The 22,000-nt window shown below is 45.1% G+C and overlaps 1 protein-coding gene across 2 annotated transcripts; it reads left to right on the forward strand.

Annotated features, from left to right (window-relative positions):
* Nucleotides 1-15,849: 15,849 nt before the first annotated feature.
* On the forward strand, nucleotides 15,850-20,453 carry ky (kyphoscoliosis peptidase). 2 transcript variants are annotated; one of them, XM_058077752.2, is made up of 7 exons: nucleotides 15,850-15,923; nucleotides 16,397-16,953; nucleotides 17,372-17,486; nucleotides 17,573-17,690; nucleotides 18,114-18,305; nucleotides 18,407-18,597; nucleotides 18,705-20,453. In XM_058077752.2, exons 1-7 carry the CDS (start codon nucleotides 15,878-15,880, stop codon nucleotides 20,027-20,029), a joined length of 2,544 nt encoding a protein of 847 aa, XP_057933735.2. In that variant the 5' UTR covers nucleotides 15,850-15,877; the 3' UTR covers nucleotides 20,030-20,453. The 2 variants fall into 2 exon arrangements, with proteins under 2 accessions (XP_057933735.2, XP_057933736.2); XM_058077753.2 differs by having other exon boundaries at nucleotides 17,573-17,684.
* Nucleotides 20,454-22,000: the final 1,547 nt, after the last annotated feature.

Raw genomic sequence — 22,000 nt, forward strand, 5'->3', positions numbered from 1 at the left:
TCTCAAGATCCTGCTCAAATGTTCACATTCTATTATCTGTGGAAAAATGCAGAGTATCCAGTCCCTGACTTATCCACCATCAGAAGAGTATTTTTGTGGAACAAAGTAAATAACATCAGTAAAAAGTCCTTTTAGGATGCTTGAAATAACTATAATTATTTAACAAAATAGTCATATCAATGTGAAAAACAAAATACCTGCAATATCACAGTACTACTTTTGTAGTATACAAAAGGACCTTGGCATTGCTTGCTAGCGGCAGGTCCTCATGGTGTCTCACTAAGTGGACTCGCAGATTTGTCGTGTTTCCCGAATACTTTATTCGGGCACCACACATTTTACAAATGGCATGGCTTTTGTCCATTTCTGCACACCCTACTTTGTGTAGAAATCCAAAATGTGTCCACACTTGGGACTGCTGTTATGTGCTGGCATTCCACCATGTTGAACCGTGTTTATGTGTCAGGACGTTTCACTCGTCAATCTCCTTCAACGTCCTTGCCTAATTGACTACGGAAGTGCTGCCACCTAACCATCGGAGGTTTCAATTCAAATCAGAAATCAACCTTTCCCGTGTCTGCACTTGAATAAATACCATATACAGTCTATGATAAATGCCTACAAATATCAATACAGTATCATGGAACGCGATATTTTCTTACACCCCTAATCCTGGGTACATCCTGCCTGGCTGAGGACAAACAGCGTGGTGTCTGGAACAAGACTTCTGGGTCTATTCATTTTAGGACTGGAGTAGAAGCACCGTGACATCATCTCGTCTTTTTTTTGGAGCGCCACAAATAGATTTTCCCTGCTCATAAACACCTGAGAACGCACCTGGTCTGATGAAGCAGGAGGGTTCAACTGGCAACTTAGTGACCGGGAGTGATCAGATCCCTTTGGATCCCCAAGTCTAAAAGCACACTCAGGCGGCACAATCTTTGTTTGTTTAGCGACAGAAGAAAAGTTAGTTTGTAGTTCTAAAACGTCTTTGTTTGGCTTTTGACTTTTTCACACTTTTTTACAAATGCGTCACAGTCAATGATGCCAATTTGACGATTACGTCGTTATGTCATTTCCCCAACCTCGCGACCCACCACACCGCAAATAGATGGCGTACCTGTGGAAAACACTGCACCTGCCAAGACCATCTGCTGTGGTCAACTGTGCCCGACATTGGACCCTTACTGTCTACTTACTTTCACACACTGAATGTAAAAAAAGACATTGTTGAAACCAGATGCTAGAAGCCAAGACTTATGTTGCATCACATAGTTCATTCATGACAGAATACGAAAAAAGGGCTAATTATTATTATTATAATTATTGTTATTATGTTAGATGTTGAAAGGCCGGAACAGGGGCCGTTTTCTTTTTATTGGCCAGCGACACGTTGTAGAAATAAAGTTAAAACAGCCAAAAAGGGAAAATAAAGGCATATATATCACAATCTAAACAGAAAAAATCTGATCTGAAATGTTGATACTAATAACTAATTTCAAAAAGTTTGGACCTCCTTGGATGAGATGGCTGGGTTGTATAAGTTGAACTTGTTGGGTTCAGGGGGTTTTGTTGGTGGGAATGGCATGTTGTTCTGTTACTTGAGCCAGTTGGAGTGACACGGTGGTTTACACGGACTGTCGGGTTGGGCAGGTTGGTGGACATCAGTGTGTGAAAGGGGTTGGATGTACAGTGCATCCGGAAAGTATTCACAGCGCTTCACTTTTTTTACATTTTGTCATGTTACAGCCTCATTCCAAACTGAATTAAATTAATCTCTTACCTCAAAATTCTACCCAAAATACTCCATTATGACAATGTGAAAAATTTACATGTTTTGAATTTATTAAAAATAGAAAACAAAAAAAATCACATTTACATAAGTATTCACAGCCTTTGCCATGAAGCTCAAAATTGAGCTCAGGTGCATCTTTTTTCCACTGATCATCCTTGAGATCTTTCTACAGCTTAATTGGAGTCCAACTGCAGTAAATTCAGTTGATTGGACATGATTTGGAAATATAATAACTGTCTATATAAGGTCCCACAGTTGACTGTGCATGTCAGAGCACAAACACCAAGCATGAAGTCAAAAGAACTGTCTGTAGACCTGCGAGACAGGATTGTCTTGAGGCACAAATCTGGGGAAGGATACAGAAACATTTTTTGTTTTCTATTTTTAATAAATTCAAAACATGTCAAAAAAAACCTTTTTTCACATTGTCACAATGGAGTATTTTGTGTAGAATTTTGAGGTAAGAGATTAATTTAATTCAGTTTGGAATGAGGCTGTAACATGACAAAATGTAGAAAAAGTGAAGCGCTGTGAATACTTTCCGGATGCACTGTATGCTTGGTCGGATTTGGTTGGACTCGCTGGTTCATTAGTTAGTAAGAGCAGTTGGACTAACTGTGTGGGCTGGGTTGGGTTGGATGGGTGAGATCAGGGGTCCCTGATATGGACCGGCACTGGGCCGTAGGAAACTTTCAGGCAAAACCACAAAAATAGTTGAATAATGTATTACCATGTGTGTCTGTTTCCCTGCTCTCTCGCCTTCCAACAAGCGGGAAGAGGTTTCATTCTATGCACTGGTTTCAACACCTTGACACGTTTGTTCCATAGAACAACGGCATAAACGGAGTGAACCCTTTTGTCAGTCATAGTCTCTAGTAGACTGGGCAGCTAGCACACACCCAGAGTTGAGAAGAGTAACATAGTAGAAATGAAGTTTGTAGATTTCAATATACTTTTTTGCCTTTGTTCTATTCTGAAAAGTAATCTTAAAATATCATCTCGACTCATTCTTGTCTCGTGACCCCCCTAGTTAGATGTTTGGCAAAGTTAGACCAACAGGGATGGATCGATTGGTTGGATCTGTTCAGACGAATTGGGATAGGACAATTCAGGTTGGAGTGATCAGATCTGTTGGACTGGTTTAGTTGGTGGGTGGTCAGCTGGACTGGCTGGACAGGGTGGGCTGGGCTGGTCGGTCAAGGTATAGTAAGTTGTACTAATCGGTTAGTTTGGAGATAGAAGTGTAAAGACATGATTCTCCTTGTTATTAAAAGCAGCTGTCCAGTAGAACTGAAGATCTTTCACATTAGCCAAGTTTACATGAGGAGTTTTTTTCTTTCCGAATGACCTTTCCGAAAACGATGGTATACATGGAAAGGAATATTCCAATCTCTTGTCTACATGCGCCGCTATAATCCAACAGAATAGTCAATGGGGCATGCGCAGTAAAACGTAAACATCAACATCACGTGATACCGACTTCCCCGAGTTTTTCTTTCACTTGTTGGAATAACTCCGTATTGCCAGTTTTTCCGTTGTCCAGTCTTGAAATTTAGTTTGGATCAAAAACCAACTTTCCGCAGCAGTCCAGTGCCGATTGCTCGCCTCCATTTTTAAAAGTGAAGAACGTCTGGATCTGCGTGTTACGTCATATCTGAGCATGTGCTGAAAGAACGCACCCGGGATAAATTTAAACAGGAAAAAATCAAATCCAATCTTGCTAATATTTTATAATTAAACTGGGGACATGTTTTATATAGATATATATTTTCTTTTTTAATAAAAGTGGACTTGTGAATGGCGTATAGAAGGGTTTAGATTCTGTTCCACAGATGGCGCTAATGCACATGAAAGCTGCTTGCCAACCGCCAATAAACAACAGAAGAAGAAGAACTCACCCTGACAACTTTCCGTTTGAGCGGGTAAAAGATACGTCAATCGGATTAGGGAAAGGAATATTCCACCCCCGTGAATCCCGTTATATATTCATTCGGAATGGCACTTTTCTCTCGGAATGAGGTGTGTACAAAGGTTACATTCTTTCCGTATGAGCAAATAAAGCGAATGCAATTGGAATATTTGGGTCCATGTATACGTGGTTAATGTACCTTCAAAGTTATCAGTGGCTGACGAATGTTCTGGGGAAAAAAAAAAGATTTGACATCTTCAATTAATCAGCGGCTTGTGACCGCACGGATAAACGACAAGACAAAGACGACTCAGAGGATGTCCTCTCTTGATAGACATGGCGATCACGAGCGCTGATCTTGTAGACAAACGTTTTAACACACTTTTATCAGGCATAAAACAAATCAACGCTAGCTTGTGACTGACCTCACGTCCAGCATGAGTCCTGCACAAAAACTCAGGTACACTTCAGATAACGCCGCAGCTCAGGCAGCGGGGTTATCCTGCAGAGAGCCGGCCGCCTCCACGCAATCCCCCGCCCGTCATCGGCGGGTTCCTAACTCAGAAGTGCCTCCAGGAGGCTCGTGGCCGGTTGCGAGTGTGTTAGCAGTGATGAATCACCACTTGCCCTGCGCCTTAACCACTAGAAAGCAATAAGGTGCACAGCGCGATGTTAATGCTTTGGACAGACGCCTCTGGAGACGCTTGTGCCCTCGCTATCACTCCCAACACAGCGATACAGCTACATATGCAGCAAGGAAATATTACAAACAGCTCTCAGTATGATGCAGTACATTAAAAGACAACTCAGAGACCATCAAAACATGTTTGTCGGGTCTAAATGTGAAAATAAAACTAGTCAGGCGCCCGGAAGCATTAAGTGCATTTAGTGTTGTTTGGCTTTGTGTGGCCGTGCCGCACAATGGCCGTCCTTGTTGGACTTCGTGTCAGCATGCAGTGCCCTGGTGGCCTCAACATTGACATCCTTGCTCTCGGACCAGGACTCCCAATGAAAGGAAGCAAGAGATCAGTCGGGAAAGATGACTATCCAGTTGTAATTAGCCGCAAGCACTACCCTTCAAATGCCTCAATGCTATTCAAGACTTAGCATGTCTTTGACCATCATGACCAGTAGCTAACCTTTCACTACTGCTTGGTTAAAAGTCATGTTAGCATTCTCTCTGTATTTGGGAAAACTCTGTTTACATAACAGGCTGCTTTTGGCCATTATTTTAACGCTCTGTTGTTCACATACTGATGTTAGTGTTCTGTTGTTAGCATGACAAAGCAAGCAGCGTACTATTAGCAAGTTGATATTAGCATGCTGATTTTTAGCATTAGCGGTCTGATGATAGGAGGCTGATGTTAACGTTACCATGACATTTGTTGCCATGCTGTTCAACTTTAGCTTGCGTGTCAAAAGTTAGCATGCTTATTCGTTCATTATTATTCATTCATTCATTCATTTTCTACCGCTTATACTCACAAGGGTTGCGGGAGGTGCTGGAGCCTATCCCAGCTTTCTTTGGGCGAGAGGCGGGATACACCCTGGACTGGTACTGGGACATATAGACAAACACTCACATTCATACCTCTGGACAATTTGGAGTGGTCAATTAACCTAGCATGTTTTTGGAATGTGGGAGGAAACCGGAGTACCCGGAGAAAACCCACGCATGCACGGGGAGAACATGCAAACTCCACACAGAGATGGCCGAGGGTGGGATTGAACTCGGGTTTCCTAGCTGTGAAGTCTGCGTGCTAACCATTCGACCGCAGTGCAGCCAGATATTATCCTATACGCTAACGTTAGCATTTTGATCTAAGCAGGATGATGTTACCAAACTGAAGCAGTGTCGTTAGTGCGCTAACATTATGTTGTCCATTGTTGTAAACCGTATTTAATTTTGTGTCAATGTTATCTAACAGACGTGTGACTGAATGCACGAATGCAGAAAATGTTGTTCAGGCTGATTTGTAGTGTGGAATTGTGTAGCAAAACTACGGCGGCCATGGCAGCCATGTGCCACGCTGTCCTTTTTGTCCTTGCGCCAGATGTCAGCGATGTGCAGTACGACTCATTAGGATGCTACCGCGCCTTTACAGCCGCATTGAGCCTGACCACCATGCTTAGACCAGCCGCGGGGCCGCGAGCGAGCCTGCCTGACAGGAGAACGCCAGAGCGAGCAAACGGCGAGGGCCGCCTGAGTGAGTCATCAATCAGAGAGCGGGGGAATCCTGGGAACAACCTTCATTAGCAGAGTGTGTACTGACTGTAAACCTGTCAGTGTCTGTGTCTTTGACTGGCACCTCAGAGCAGCCATGCTGCCGTTTCTCAGCATGCACGTGAGTGGGGGGGCGAAGGACGTAATTGTGAAAACACTCAGTGGAGGAAGGTAAGTGGAGGAACTGCTTCTTGTTGAAATGTCCTCTTTGTGAAGAGAAGGAACGTTTGTGGGGGGAAATATTTCCCCAGCCGACCAACACTAATCCGCCCCCTCCCGAAACGAAACATGTGGAAGCAGCATCTGAAACACCGGCTAAGTCAGTAAAAAACTTCAAACCTAAGCGAACGTGAATCGGCTGGGTTAGCTTAGTTTAGCAGAGCATGCTGGTGAGACTCAGGCTGTATGAGTGTGTTTATATCGTGTTGCGTTTTACCGCGTGTTCATACAATAAGGGCGACATCCACGGTTTATCCGTCACGTTATTCAACTCGTCAGGAAGAGGCATTTTTAACACAAACACAAAGTTCCGGCCTTCAAAATAAAAGCACTGTGGCCCACAGCCGAGCTAATTGTGCCAACAATATAAAAATATCGTAAAAAAATGCTTCGGAAAAAAATCCTGTCCTGTCCTGTTGACAAAACATGACATGTTCAAGATCATCTCTACATTCTCCAATTTCCTAACAATTGTGATTTCCCTTGAACGCAGCATAAATGTGGTTGCCAGCCATGTTCTTTGAAATAATATGTATTGGAATATGCTACTGGCTTGTCTCTTAGCAACCGTGCCAAACCGGCTAACAATTTGCCGACATTATTACACATTCACGTGGTCTGGAACTTGATCTGCCATCTTCGTTTGTGAACGTCCCAATTTTGTAGTAAATGAGCGTACAGAGAAACACGTGATGGTGACTTTGAAGGTATCAGAACGTTGACATTGGCTGGATGTGCTGCAGCATGTTTTGGCTGTTTTAGTGCCTCCCTGGCCCATCCTGGCACATCTATTGTCCTAAATATGTCTCCTTCAGCAACACACACACAGGATGTATACTCTCACATGAAACCATCATTTTATAGACGTTTGTTTTTTGTCACACAGGCCAGAAAAGAGCTTTCGTTCTATTTCACTTCCAAACACACTGCAGTATATATACACAACACGTATATATATTTCTTTTTACTGTGGTCATAAATAAATGTAAAGCCATTTAAAAACCTGGAAGAGGGAGGCCTCTTTGAATGAACAATGAGGTGTTTCCCATAAAAAACTGATATGTACACACACACTGCCCCCTTCTGGCACCTACAGGCACTGAAACAACACCACCAAAAAGGCAAACGGGCTGCTCCAAAAACATGCCCTTTGACCTCCAACTGTCCTTGTAAACGCACCTCCGTCTTGGGGAAATGTTTGTTTTTCCTTTCCAAAAGACGTGAAAAGGAAGTAATGCTTGTGTCACAAACAACCGGTATTGCGTATTTACATAACATTTTATTTGTCATTAATGGGACGTGGAATTGAGCCTATAATTTTATGGACATATGTTCCTATTGACCATGAAGACATCATGGAACTAATCTCTTCCACAGTCAAGCTGTGGCCATCACCTTCATTAAGTTTTATGAAGTAGCATTCTTAACTGTCATACAAGTGTAAAAGGAAGTTAACCGCCTCGTTAAACACACACGTGCCCTACGTCCTCACGTGCAGTACGTCCAGGTTAGCACTCCCAGCGCAGGGCGCCCAAAGATGGATGCTGTCCTCCGGGCAGCACCAAACAACACAATTTCGCTCTCGCTCTCTCTCTGTCTCTCTGCAAAAGGCGAGAGCCTGGGGATGAAGGTGTCAGCCAAATGGCCAATGGAACACATCATCTACACTGATGCTAACACGACGCATGACATGACATGACATGACATGACATGACATGACATGACTAAAGTGCAAGGAAGGTTGGGGGGAGGTCAAGGTTGCAGGTAAAAACACTGATGCTAAGACGCAGGAGCTTACACCATGATGTTTAGCTTGGTACTAAACGAGCAAAGTGGGAACAATAGTACATTAAGCACAATAATTAACATGTACATTAGTATGATTTTCCTCTTTTCTCACATATAAAAGTTGTTACAATGTTGTATTCTCATGCTAAAGGATTCCGGCGCGTCAGGAAATGAGGTTTGCGCATTTGGAAGTGAGCCATGTTTTGGATGGCTCTTCACGCCATGTTGTTTTTAACACCAAGTTCCTATATGGGCATGCCTGGTCTTGCATATGCACAATGTTTCCAACAGGTGTCAGGCAACGCTTTTAAGGCAATTGTTTAGCTTAGGCCAGGCTGCACGGCGGTCAAGTGGTTAGCAGCTAGGAGACCCGAGTTCAAAGGCCATCTCTGTGTGGAGTTTGTGTGGGTTTTCTCCGGGTACTCCGGTTTCCTCCCACATTCCAAAAACATGCTAGGTTAATTGGCGACTCCAAATTGTCCATAGATATGAATGTGAGTGTGAATGGTTGTTTGTCTATATGTGCCCTGTGATTGGCTGGCCACCAGTCCAGGGTGTACCCCGCCTCTCGCCCGAAGACAGCTGGGATAGGCTCCAGCACCCCCCGTGAGGATAAGTGGTAGAAAATGAATGAATGGATGTTTAGCTTAGGCAAGCATCAGGCACATGCTGATGAAATAAATGTAAAACAATGAAAAACTGAATTTGAGAAAAAACTCGAATAGATTTCAGAGGACCCTATCAGTCTTCAATAAACATGAAGGAAGCGACAACGTCTGCGGTGGAGGTAGGAATCATAAAGTAGAGACTCAGTAATTTGGGAGGTACTTCGAAATAGTGACAGTCAGGTGCAGAATTTTTTCCGCGGAATGCAGAAAAAAAAGGATTTAACATTGAATCCATTCAACATAAATGGATTAAAACAGTGGACTCACGATGTCCGGTGAGCGTCACAGTTGCAATTATTTAGCACGAGAAGCTCTACCGCAAATGGACGTGCAACAAAGCCAGCTAAAGGTTATATTTGACGTTTTCTATATTGCTGACACTCTTTGGCTCCATTGTGGGTTATGTTACAGCCTGTGATCAATAAAAAAGCAGACTTGTGGTGTAAGTGTGTTAGCAAAGATCTACCATCCATCCCTCTACCAGCTATACGTATATCTTAACCCAACCGCTCGAGACAGATGGCCACCCCACAGAGCCTGGGTTCTGTTCGAGGTTTCTTCCCTCCTCCGGGCTCATGTGGGGTTTGAGTGCGTTCTCTTTTTTTATTTATGAATGTAAAGCAGCATGAGATAACGGTTGTTGTGATTTGGTTTGATTGATTGCACTACGGTGTCAACTGCTGATGACATCATAGAGGGGCGACAAAGCCGGGAGACGATGACGTCCACTTCCCTGTTAACACGCTGTTAACACGCTGCTAACGGCTGCTTTGTGAGGAAAACTTGAATTGGACTCCCATCGTGTATCAGTACACGACAGGACAAACGCCATAGTATAAGATACGTGCGAAATGTATGCTAACCGAGGCACTAAATGTACTGTAACTGAGGTTCCACTGTATTACATTACTGCCACTATATTCATTTATTAAAAATTATTCTAAAGTGTTAACTATTTACAGCCTGCACAGTAAAAGTCATAATTCTTTAATTTTGTTGTTGTTGTTTGCAAACTTTTTTGGTGTCATGAGCATTTTAAAGCCAGTCTTCTGGTCTCAACCGTCATTTGTTTCCATGACAACTTTTTTTTCGTTTCACTTTAAATGTGGTCAGAACCCCAAAATAATTTAATTTAAATGAATAATAAATATTGTCTCTTGACTGAACTGTCTGTTGTGTAATTCAACACGTTTCCATGACATGTTAACAAGCAGTACAGGATGCCGAACATGGATGGCGTACATGACAACAGCAGCAGTAGCTAACACACTACACACGTGGCAATGCCCGTCACGTGACACACTCCATGACGTTATGTATTGAAAGTTTTGAAAAAGTTCCAACCTGGAGAGAAGCGGCGGCCTGACATCGCGGCCGCCTCGCCGTCATCCACCAAAGTCTTCATCGTGACGTCACAAGCGCGTCTCTGACACCGGAAGTTAGCGGCCAGGAGACGACGTGGACATTTGTCCGCCTTCTGTCCTCGCAACGAGACGACAAGTCGAAAAGACAGAAAACACGACGGCACCACAGGCACATCTTACCAGATGTTACGGGCAGCTGGAGAGCACAGGCGGCCACGCCCACGGCTCCACGCGCCAGGCGGCGTGATTGGCGGGACTTCACCGGAAGCCACGGTCCACACTCACCTAGAGACCGGAGTGACAACAGAAGTCCGCTTTCAATTGAGATCAAATCTGACAAAATTCATTAAAAAATGAAGGGTGTCACATTGTATGGATGAAAATGGACAAAATATCACAACATGGCTTCTAATTGGATCTGTCTTGAAATAAAATAATAATAATAAAGTAAACATTTTATTATTATAAAAATAATAATTTATTTTAATATAATTAAAATTATATATATATATATAATTATAATTATTATAATTATAATTATTATATTTTATTATATTTTATAATTATTATTATTATATAATTATAATTATTATAATTATAATTATATATATAATTATAATTACATATATATAATTTTAATGATAAAATAAAAATAAAAAATAATTAATAAATAAAAAAATAAAAAATAATCTTCTATGTCAATAAATGAAACAACCTATATATATATATATAATTTTTACTTTATTATTATTATAAAAATAATAATTTATTTTTATACAATTAAAAATTATATATATATATAATTTTTCTATGATAAAATAAAAATAAAAAAATAATTAATAAATAAAAAAATAAAAAATAATCTTCCATGTCAATAAATGAAACAACCTAAACGGCATGATTCTATAATAAACATATAGTATTGTTAAAGTAATTTTACTTTACATTAAATAGAGTCCCATACAAAAGCGTGACAAAGTGTGTCAAAACTTCTGAGTGTATTCAGATAACAGGCTGTAATTGACAGATTCTCTGATATAATAATAAATATTTTCAATACCTTCAACTAGTCACCAGTAGCTCAAGACGGCCTATTTGGAAATAAGTCACCTGACTTGTGTTAGCTGCATTGGACTCGCTAGTCACATGGTTTACACAAGATCGCATGTGACCGTGAACCACAGCACCACACTTAATTTCAATTTCCCGATTGTCCTCTTGTAGCCGTGACGACCCAGACTCAATGACTCCATGTATCGGTCTAGTCTCCTCCGGGAGGGCGGTCTAGGTCTAGGTCAAGGCCGGTCAGACTGGATCTCTACTGGAAGGTACTAGAATGTGGTGGTTCTGCCATGATATCACAACCCCCGCCCCGCCAAAGGGGGAGGATCACTGGCTCATCAGCATGACTCCTCCAAAGACAATTTTAAAAGCTCCTCACAGTCCCCCAGGCGTTCCAAACACTAGAACCTTTTGTTCTCATGGCCATCTGCTTGTCAACATCTAAAACAGCCACAGCAAAAGACCACAAAATATAGAGTTTTTAGTCCTCTGACCACCATAACTGAACCATACTACACCGTCCCTTCCAGAATGGGAAGAATTATAATCAAAAGTCTACACATTTTTGGACTCTATCTGCTTCAATTGATAATCGATTGCTGGTTATCTAATGTATCCAAGATATTTCATGATATTGTTTGACATCCAAACTGCATGTGATTATACAATAGATGTAGGAATTTGGCTTAAAAATAATAATTATAGATGACTTCGATGGGAATGCAGTGTATCTATATTGCAGGCAAGGGCTTTTGTAGTAGGAGTTCAGGAGGTTAGCCACCAGCTGCTTATAATTATCTGCCTTGTAGTTTCCAAGAAAAAGTCAATTTCTGCTACCGTTCATGAAATTTCGGTCCAAACATAAATGTGTCTTTGGAGGAGCACAAGCGGCTGTAGGCGAAGTACGTGTTGTACGTTTGAAGACGATGAAGCCAGCAGGTGAGTGAGATCACAGGCAAGCATCTTATGATTGACGCCTCCAGTCAGGAGCTGCTCTCAGCTGGAAGCTCATCCTCATTGTCTCCGCGGCAGCCAAACATCACTTCCTGCATCTTCTCCACACTGGCGGCTTCCACTTCTTGACATGTTTACTGGGATGACATTCCGGCCCTGTTATGTAATTACTGGATATCATATCATTGCTACTATTTAGCTCCCCCAATAGTGTACTGGAAGTGTAGGGATTAGACAGTCTAAAAGTCATCCCGACTGGGATACGCCTCTTGGGGTTTATGGATGCTCTACCTCTAGCTCTACGTACCTCTACCGCTACATACCTCTACCTCTAACCTCTACCGTTTCCTCTACGTACCTCTACCTCTATGTACCTCTACGTACCGCTACCTCTACGTACCTCTACCTCTACCTCTACATACCTCTACGTACCTCTACCTCTATGTACCTCTACCTCGACATACCTCTACCTCTACCTCTATGTACCTCTACGTACCGCTACCTCTACGTACCTCTACCTCTACATACCTCTACGTACCTCTACCTCTACATACCTCTACGTACCTCTACCTCTATGTACCTCTACCTCGACATACCTCTACCTCTACCTCTATGTACCTCTACGTACCTCTACGTACCTCTACATACCTCTACCTCTACGTACCTCTACCTTTACGTACCTCTACATACCTCTACATACCTCTACCTTTACGTACCTCTACCGCTACATACCTCTACCTCTAACCTCTACCTTTTCCTCTACGTACCTCTACCTCTACGTACCTCTACCTCTACATACCTCTACCTCTACGAACCTCTACCTCTACGTACCTCTACCTCGACGTACCTCTACCTCTACGTGCCTCTACCTCTAACCTCTACCTTTACCTCTACGTACCTCTACCTCTATGTACTTCTACGTACCACGACCTCTACGTACCTCTACCTCTACATACCTCTAGCTCTACCTCGACGTACCTCTACCTCGACGTACCTCTACCTCGACATACCTCTACTTCCACGTACCTCTACGTACCTCTACGTACCTCTACGTACCTCTACGTACCTCTACGTACCTCTACGTACCTCTACGTACCTCTACGTACCTCTACGTACCTCTACGTACCTCTACGTACCTCTACGTACCTCTACGTACCTCTACGTACCTCTACGTACCTCTACGTACCTCTACGTACCTCTACGTACCTCTACCTCTACGTATCTCTACCTCTACGTATCTCTACCTCTCGGGGTACGGGGTGGGTCAGCGATGGTATCATGCCCGAGAGGAAGGATGTTTTCTTTCTTCACGGTGTCACAAAAAAAAACGAAACTTCAAAAGCGAGCGTTTGAGCTCCAAAACTTCAAAAGTGAGCGTTTGAGCGCCTCGTCTCTCAAAACTGGAGCAAAGAAGCGAGGATGACTGGTGCTCATAAACACGCTGGAGGGACACATATTAATGTTAGAACATTACTTTTGCATCATTAAAATAAAACATGAAAGGAACTACAACGTTAAAGCTGGTAATTATGAAGACATTGTTAAATAATATCTATAATGAAACTTTGTATCTTGGATCTTGTAAAGGCAGTTTGGATTGGATCATGTGCCGTATGAAGTGTCTCGTGAATACATTTGGTCTCTGAGCTTCCAGGGAGGGTTAAAGATGGAAGCATGGTGTAGGTCAAAGGTAACAGCGCCAGGTGCGTGTTCCCCACTCGACTATTTCAATAGTTATTTGAAGAAACTTAAGCTCCGTGCAGCGAAAAGACGTTCTGTGGTCTGTGGAAGCTGCTTAACATCCCTGCTTTTCTCTGCCGTGTCATTAGCTCATATCGCTATCTCCACGCGCTTCATCTCTATTTTAGTATGACAGAGAAGCAGCCAGCCAGCGCGCACCGACTGCTCCACCTAATAAGCCCGAGTGCGCCTCCTTGGCTGGCAGACTGCTGCAGCTCCAGATGGTTTTATCGCTGTGCTGGCCGGTGTTCCGCCCCCCGCATCAACAGCATCATCAACAGCAGCTTGTGGCTGCGTTACGCAACCACGTGGTCAGCGGCTGACATTATATTACCACGATCAGGTTGCCCCTCTTTGGCTTTTTTGGCACGTCACATGCTGCTGTTTTTAAATGAATGTACTCAACCGTGATGATGCAAAATGAAGCCTGCTTTGACGGAACAAATCAGACCCTTCCATCGGAACTGGACTACTTTGCCGTGCAACGTGAGCACACGCATGACACATTTTGCCTAGCAACAAGTGGCTGTGGGAAAAAATCCATGCAGTTCTGTCAGTCGAAATAACGCAAACTTTGACATAATCCCGCAAATACACGAGCAGTCAAAAGTCTGGACGCACCTTCTGAATAATATGACAAGGTGTATGGAAACCTTTGACTGGGACTAAACTAATTACAATGCTCTCATTTTGGGGATAAATCTGATAAAAAAATCCATAAAGGGCAAGAAAGGTACTGCCCCATATGTAGAGACTTGCACCGGGTATCGCGAGACAATCAATCGGTTGACATAATGCGAAAGCATTGCATCGCATGCGCCGTAGCTGACCAAGGCTGACAGCGAGAATGGACGTACAGTAAATAGTAGCCGGCGTGTTAGTCACCGCACAGGTTTGAATCTACTAATCTACAGTTTGAAACATCATGGAAAGGTCCACGAGAGCCACACCATTTGTATGCCATACAGAGCAGCTCTTAAATCCACTGGTAGAAACAACACTGTTAGCCGCTAGTCAGAATATAACAATTTCAATCAGACCTTGAAACAACCTTGGACCTTCACAAAATCTGCCTAGCAACAAGAAGCCGGGGAAAAGAATGAGCGCAGTGGTGAATGTCCATAGAGGACATTTGGGGCAGCGCCACATCAAACGACTGTCTTTTACTTTCTTTTTGTTGCATTTTATAATCCATACAGTGAAGTGATCAAACTGCTAAAGCTAAACTTGTGGTTGTTTTACAGCTTTGCATTTGCAGTAATCGAGCCATCAGTCGCTAGTTTGTAATTATTAAATCACATGCCAGTGTCTTTTTTTATAGAGCCAAGAGACACAGATGATAGGATTTCCCCAAATTCTGCCTAGCAACAAGGGGCCAGGAAGACCAAGCCAAGTCATTCTGTTGATGTATGTCTCGGTGATAAACTTTTATTGCTGCTGTAAAGTTTTATCACGAATCACAAAGGATGTTGCCTGTGCTATTTATAACATTGTCATGAGATGGAAAATTGGAATTTGAAAAAGTGCACGGGGCAGGAAGAGAGGTGACTGTATTAATTCATCGGACATAAGTGTTTTTACACAAAGAAGAGGAGCAGTGGTTAGGCTGAAGCGAATACGAGAAAACAGCCATGCGAGTACGCTCCCCGTAAATGTTCTGTTCTTTTCCAGTGCCCGCCTAATGAAGCCGGACTAAGCCCGGAGACGCTCTCAGACCAGCTTGTTTGCATTTGACGTGTCTATCAAGTATTTTAAAGCGCGTTTCCTTTTAGCCTCGCTATGAGTGTGTGTTGATGTGTTTACTGCTGACGTGCACATTAGCGAATGCCGCGCTGCTTGTAACAGCTACGACAAACGATCGCATGGGGACCGCACCGCCGGGCCCGCTCGACCCCCTGGTCGACCCCCACTCGACCCCCGCACTCCTCGGCATGCACAGGCTCTTCATGTGTACACATCGAGACCGCAACCATTCAACACACACATATGTGCACACACACACACGCACACACGTATGATCGGTGGCCACTCTCAACCCCATTGGCTGCTCTTTGTTGTATTTTTAGGCCTGTTATTCTGGGGCCTGTCCTGGCAGGCCACCGGGAGGCTATATAAGCCCCCCCAACCAACTGACAACACAGCAAACATCTCTACATGACACTCCAGCAAACACACAGCAGGCGTTTCAAATCCACTCAGGGTGAGTACAACCACGCTGACTATACGTGATACGATATACGTTTCCTGTGTGAAAGGCTTTGTAAAAATCCTCGGGTCTTCGGTCTCTAGAGGAAAGTCAGGAGTCAAAGGTCAGGGTCAAGTGCAGCAGATGCATTTGAAAGTGAGGCTGAGGGGCACTTACGTTGTGTGGACACAAATCCAATTTGCAAAGGACAAGAATGTTTTTTTCAGGGAATGTGAAGGCAGCGTGGCCGTCATACACAATGCTCTCAGGGTCCGAGACGCACAGGAAGTTGCTAGGTGGAACTAATCTGCTGTAAGCACTGACAGAGACTAATGACTGCAACCTTTGCAATCATTAATGGTCACGAATAGAAATGATTTAATTGCCAATTCATCACTGTCGTCCGGAGGAGGTGCTGTACAGGACAGAGCATGACAGCGATGGCTCTGGATCCCTTTTTGCTAAATATTTTCTGTTTCTGCATTTAGGACACCATGACTGCAGCATAATGTCGGCAGAGGTTGGAATTCATAAGTTCTCCTTCCCCTTCTCTTGTGCCGCACGCCTTTCCAAGCAAGATGAGGACAGCCAGGTGGGACGCGTACAGGTGAAGGCCCTGCAGCTTCGTGATCTTCAGGAAAATCCCATTTTAAGCCAGTCTAGTGCCGTTACACCGGTAGGGGCTTTGGAAGGGCATGGGAATCCCAAAGCTCCCGCCGAGGGCGATGTGGCCGCCGCCCAAGTTCTGGTCTGCCCTGAGGCCTCCCAAAGCGGTGTGCTCTCTCGCCGGAGCGTCTTTGAGAAACTGGCAGCAGAGGCAGAGGACCAGCGCCCGGTGGCGAAGAGACAGCTGTCCTCGGAGAGTGCGGCCAGGAACATCACGGTGGTGAAGAAGAGCGCGGTGAGAGCTGAAGCAGAGGAGCAAAGACACCAGCAAAGCAAGGCCTCCGTGGCAGTAGGGAGGAGGAAGCGTCGAAAAGATCTCTTTGCTAGCTCCGAGGTCTTTCACAGACTCGACTCGCATGTCATCAGAGCAGGGGCAGAGGTGAGCCAAATCCTTAAAACCTTATGCTTATGGGGAATGCTGTACGCTCTGGACTGTTGCCAGCCAATGGCAGGGCACATGCAGTCAAACAACCATTCACACTCACATTCGTGCTTATGGGCAATTTAGAGTCTCCAAGAGAAAACCCACGCACACACAGGGAGAACATGCGGATCCCACACAAGTATGCCCAAACTGAGCCTTCAGCTCAGATCTTCAGAATCTCCTGACTGTGTGGCCAACATGCCAACCACTAGGCCAAGGCGTGGCCCCACACACAAATTGTCCTGGATCCACATGCACCGCATTCATTACAATTGGCCAAGTGGGTTTCATTTCAAAAGAGTGGAAAATGGCCTCTTTGGAACAAACAATGTAATGATGCTGTAAAAGCATGCCGCATGTTTTTGTGTTGCAGCTGAAGGAGAAGCGTGTGCATGATGTGGGAACCATCGTACAGAGCATCACAAAGGTCTCCAGGACAGACCTGGAGAAAGTCCGCGCCATCTGGGTTTGGCTCTGTCACAACATCGGTGGGTGCTAGCACCTGGATCCTGGTGGCTTAGGACAGAATCCAGTGTGGGAACACAAAGTGAGCATCACTCGTCACTCTCCACAGAGTATGATGTCAGTGGCTTCCTGGGACACTCGGAGAGGATGACCTCCCCGGAGGAAGTGATAGCGACCGGCCGAGGGGTTTGCTGTGGCTACTCCAGCCTCTGTGCAGACATGTGCGGGTAAACTGAAGAAGCGGAATATTTCTGATGACCTTGTTTGTATTTTGGAGCTCCTAGACGAGAGCAAGGGAGAGGAAATAGAATTAAGCGGAGGAGAGTGGCCACGAGAGGCAAAGTGGCGGTGATTTTGTGCATGCATCATGTGCTTGATGCTTTTCCAGCCCATGAGAAAGCCTCTGTGAGATTTGAATCAGAGGCAGCATGCCAAACACAATGAGTCATATTCCATAATGCAATACATTTAATTGACTTTTTCATTCGCTCACAATAGAGCAGCATTCTGCTCTTAATCCCTTCGGATTTTAAGCCAGATCATTTTCCATCAAACGACGTGCTGAGAATGGACATCGTTTAAGACGGACAGTGGCAAAGCCACATTAAGGTCAGCTGGGTTCAGTGAGCACGCTCTGCTCCTTTCTGCAGGTTGGTGGGCATCGAATGCCAGGAGGTGGCGGGGCATAGCAAGGGCATAGGTTACCGCCAGGGCCAGAGCTTCAAGAATGTGAAATCGGATCACCTGTGGAACGCTGTGCTCCTGGGAGGACACTGGTTCTTAATGGACGCCTGCTGGGGAGCTGGACAAGTCAACATAAAACAAGAGAGCTTCGTCAAAAGGTCTGAAAGCGTCAAAAGCTATGAATTATTCCTCTAAGTCATTCCAGAGGCCTGCAGCACGTTGACTCTCACAACAGCAGTCTCCATCTGTCACCCCTCAGGTTTGATGATTTCTATTTCCTGACGGACCCAGAGGAATTCATCGAGTCACACTTCCCTGACGAGGAGAAATGGCAGCTCCTGGAGTCACCCATCACCCTGGAGGAGTTTGAGAGGAGGGTCTTCAAGACTTCAGCCTTCTTCTCCATGGGGCTGAGGTTGATGCAACCTCATCACTGCCACATCGTCACTGGTCAGTCACTTTGAGTGACGCGTCAATGAATGACACCGTGCTGTTGTTTTGGGGAAGACTCAAGAGGTTCCAACCACGAAAACTAAGCTTCAGTCTGTCCTCCGCAGATGATGGTGAGGCAAACGTCTCCATTGGCTTCTCCAGGCCTGTGACCTTCACCTATGAGATGAAGCAGGACCAGGACTTCCTGCACAGTGGCGCTTCGGAGCAGAAGGAGAGCAGCCACTGCTCCTCCGGTCTCCTGACTGTCTCCCACCGCAGCATGAACCTGCAGCTGCTGCCGCCCGCCAGCGGCACGTACGACCTGAAGATATTCGCCAGGCCAGAAACTGCCACTACTCCGCTGGGGTGGGTATGCTCCTTTATGGTGGAGTGTCCAGAACCCCGAGCCATGGAGGACATCCCGGAGAACCCCTACCTGTCGTGGGGCCTGCTACCCAACGCAGCGTCTCTGGGCGTGGCAGGCTGCAGTCACGACAGTCAGGTGGCCCAGGTGGAGGAAGGCCGCTTTGAGTTGGTTTTGAAGACGTCGAGGTCTCTAATGGTGCTTTGTGAACTGGTCCACACGGAGCTGCACGCCGCTGTGACCAAGCGGTGCCTGGCAACTCAGATTCAACCAGACCTGCTGACATGCCACGTCCTCTGTCCCGCACGTGGCTTTTACCGGCTGTCCGTGTTCGTGCGAGACTACCAGAAAACAGATGTCAAGTTCCAGACGGCCGCAAACATCCTGTTACACTGCAAGGGAAAAGTCATCAGTCAGGATGAGCTGTTTCCTCCTAACCTCAGCTCGGCATGTGGGCCGGGGACCCGTACGTCAGAAATGGGTCTCTCCAAATTCAGCCACACGACGCCAGTGGTGAGCACGCCCCAAGGCAAGTGTAACATCACCTTCCACAACCAGCGAGACCTGGAGCTCCACCCTGTGATCAGCAGAGCAGACAACAAAGCGGCGTCTTTCCCACTCACGCGCCACCTTTTCTGCACGTACACGGACAGCAAAGTGACGGTGAGCATCAGTCTGCCAGAAGCGGGGATGTATCGCCTGGGCCTGTACGCCAGGACCAGCTCCAGCGGAGACTTCGACCCCATGTGCGACTTTGTACTGAAAAACACCTGCGATCAAGCGGGGCTTCCTTTCCCCTGCGTCTACGCCGCCTGGAGGAAAGGCTGCGTGCTCTTTGAGCCCCGTGTGGGCCTGTTGGAGCCCGCTACCTGTGTACGTTTCCGGGTGAGGATCCCGGGAGCCCAGAGGGTGTGCGTGGTGGGAGAAGGGCGGACGGATCTGAAACTGAACAAGAGCCGGGTCTGGGAAGGCGAAGTATTCAGCGGGGAAGGTGTCCCGCAGCTGAAGCTGGCCGCCTCCTCGGGGGAGTCCAGCGACTTGTCTGTTTTGATGACCTTTGACATCAAAACGGGGCAGGGAGTGTGAAATGGATCAGACCGGGCAGGTAGCTATCTGGAAATAGCTCGGCATGCTAACGATATGAGCAATTGCCAGATAGATGAGCAAAGACTGTGAGCGGTCTCTTAGTTTCTTTTCCTGCAGGTTTTATTTCAAAGCTTGAGGCTTTCCCTTTTTTTTCGGTAGAATTCAGGACTAAACACGTTCTAACTGGTGCTCAGCTGCGGTGCTCGGCCATTATTTCATGACTTGATTGCATTTGTACGTATTTCTATTGTGTAACAAAGAACTGTGCTTTGTACAATACCACACATTAAAAACTTACTTTAGACATCTGAATGCCGTTTTTTTCAGCATGTATCCAACTTCTACTTTAACTTAAGGATGTTAATGCAGCTTTTCTTATTTATTATTATTAGATTATGGGGTGTAATAATAATAATAAGCAAGTTAACTAAGTCGAGTCGATGAAGGAACTGAATAAAAGATATTGGCTTATTTTTCATTCATTCATTTTCTACCACTTATCCTCACAAGGGTTGCAGGGGTGCTGGAGCCTATCCCAGCTGTCTTCGGGCGAGAGGCGGGGTACACCCTGGACTGGTGGCCAGCCAATCACAGGGCACATATAGACAAACAACCATTCACACTCACATTCATACCTATGGACAATTTGGAGTGGCCAATTAACCTAGCATGTTTTTGGAATGTGGGAGGAAACCGGAGTACCCAGAGAGAACATGCAAACTCCACACAGAGATGGCCGAGGGTGGGATTGAACTTGGGTCTCCCAGCTGTGAGGTCTGCACGCTAACCACTCGACCGCCGTGCAGCCCGGGTTATTTATTAGTAGTACATTAATAAGCTTTGTCACCTATAACACAAAGCTCAGACGTTAGCTTATATATTGACCTACATGAGATTGGTTTTAACGTCTTTAATGCACAAAATGTACGTAGCTAATTGGCCACCGCATCTTGTCGCGACTCGCGAGCGTGCTACAGCAGCAGCGATTCATTGAAGGGAAATAAACGGCAAACCGCACTGTGACATTGTGAACCGAGATGAGGAAACTGAAGGTGATGACATCACGACCAACCAAACATGCAACAGGACCCTCAAGTTTGTTAAAGTCAACAAAGCGAACTGTCTTTAGCCGCTATGTTGTCCACAAAGCCTTGTGTCCACTCAGCTCAGTGTGAGTGACGAGTGTTTATGTGCGGCTGTCACAGAGCTCCACAAATAGCCCCACAGCGCCAACACAATGGAGAAGGGGCGAAAAAAAGACGGCTGCTTCATATTTGAAGTGTGCTGAGTGTGTCAGGTTGGGGAGGGGGTACTTTGTGTGTGTGTGTGTGTGTTCTTGCCTTAAGTCGTTGGGGAGAAACAGGCATTTCGGGGGGTGGCAGGAGGGAGGTGAGGAAATGCTGATGTCAGAGGTTAGCCATGTGGAGAGCTGTATCTGCCTGGCAACAATACAAGGACACACACACACTTTTCCTTTCTTGTAAACACAGCATGAGGAAATGGAAGTCTAAAACCTCGCCATGTGGAGCCACATTTATGACATTGTCAGCACTTTTTCAGCTGCCCTCTCTCTTTAAACTCCGGCCTGATGCCGTTGTCGCGTCCAGGATTTGGTCTCCAAGCGACAGCCGTAAAACAGCGCTGGGAAAAGGAAACCAGTTAAACACCATCACAGCAGAAATGTTCAATGGAACGTATCAATATTTAATGAGTCACATGGTGCAGAAAGTACACAATGAGATTATCGTATATGTATACCGTATTTTCCGGACGATAAGTCGCACTTTTTTTCATAGGTTGGCTGTTCCTGCGACTTATACTCCAGAGTGACTTAGAAATGAAAAAAGTGCTTATGTTCCATAAACACTGGACACCTTTTCTGTTCATGTTTATGTTTTGTGTAGCTGAATAAGCATTGTGTTAGCATATCTTACACCTATTCAGCCTGTTCTCTATTCTTTTAACGTAATG

This window comes from Doryrhamphus excisus, linkage group LG14 (genome assembly GCF_037039965.1).
Source record: "Doryrhamphus excisus strain RoL-2023G ecotype Guam linkage group LG14, RoL_Dexc_Guam_v1.1, whole genome shotgun sequence".
Taxonomy (NCBI): Eukaryota; Metazoa; Chordata; class Actinopteri; order Syngnathiformes; family Syngnathidae; genus Doryrhamphus; species Doryrhamphus excisus.

Coding starts and splice junctions, on each gene's coding strand:
- ky (XM_058077752.2), top strand. CDS start 15,878: ATGACACTCCAGCAAACACACAGCAGGCGTTTCAAATCCACTCAGG. Junction 16,954..17,371: donor TCATCAGAGCAGGGGCAGAG/GTGAGCCAAATC, acceptor TTTGTGTTGCAG/CTGAAGGAGAAGCGTGTGCA. Junction 17,691..18,113: donor CTCTGTGCAGACATGTGCGG/GTAAACTGAAGA, acceptor TCCTTTCTGCAG/GTTGGTGGGCATCGAATGCC.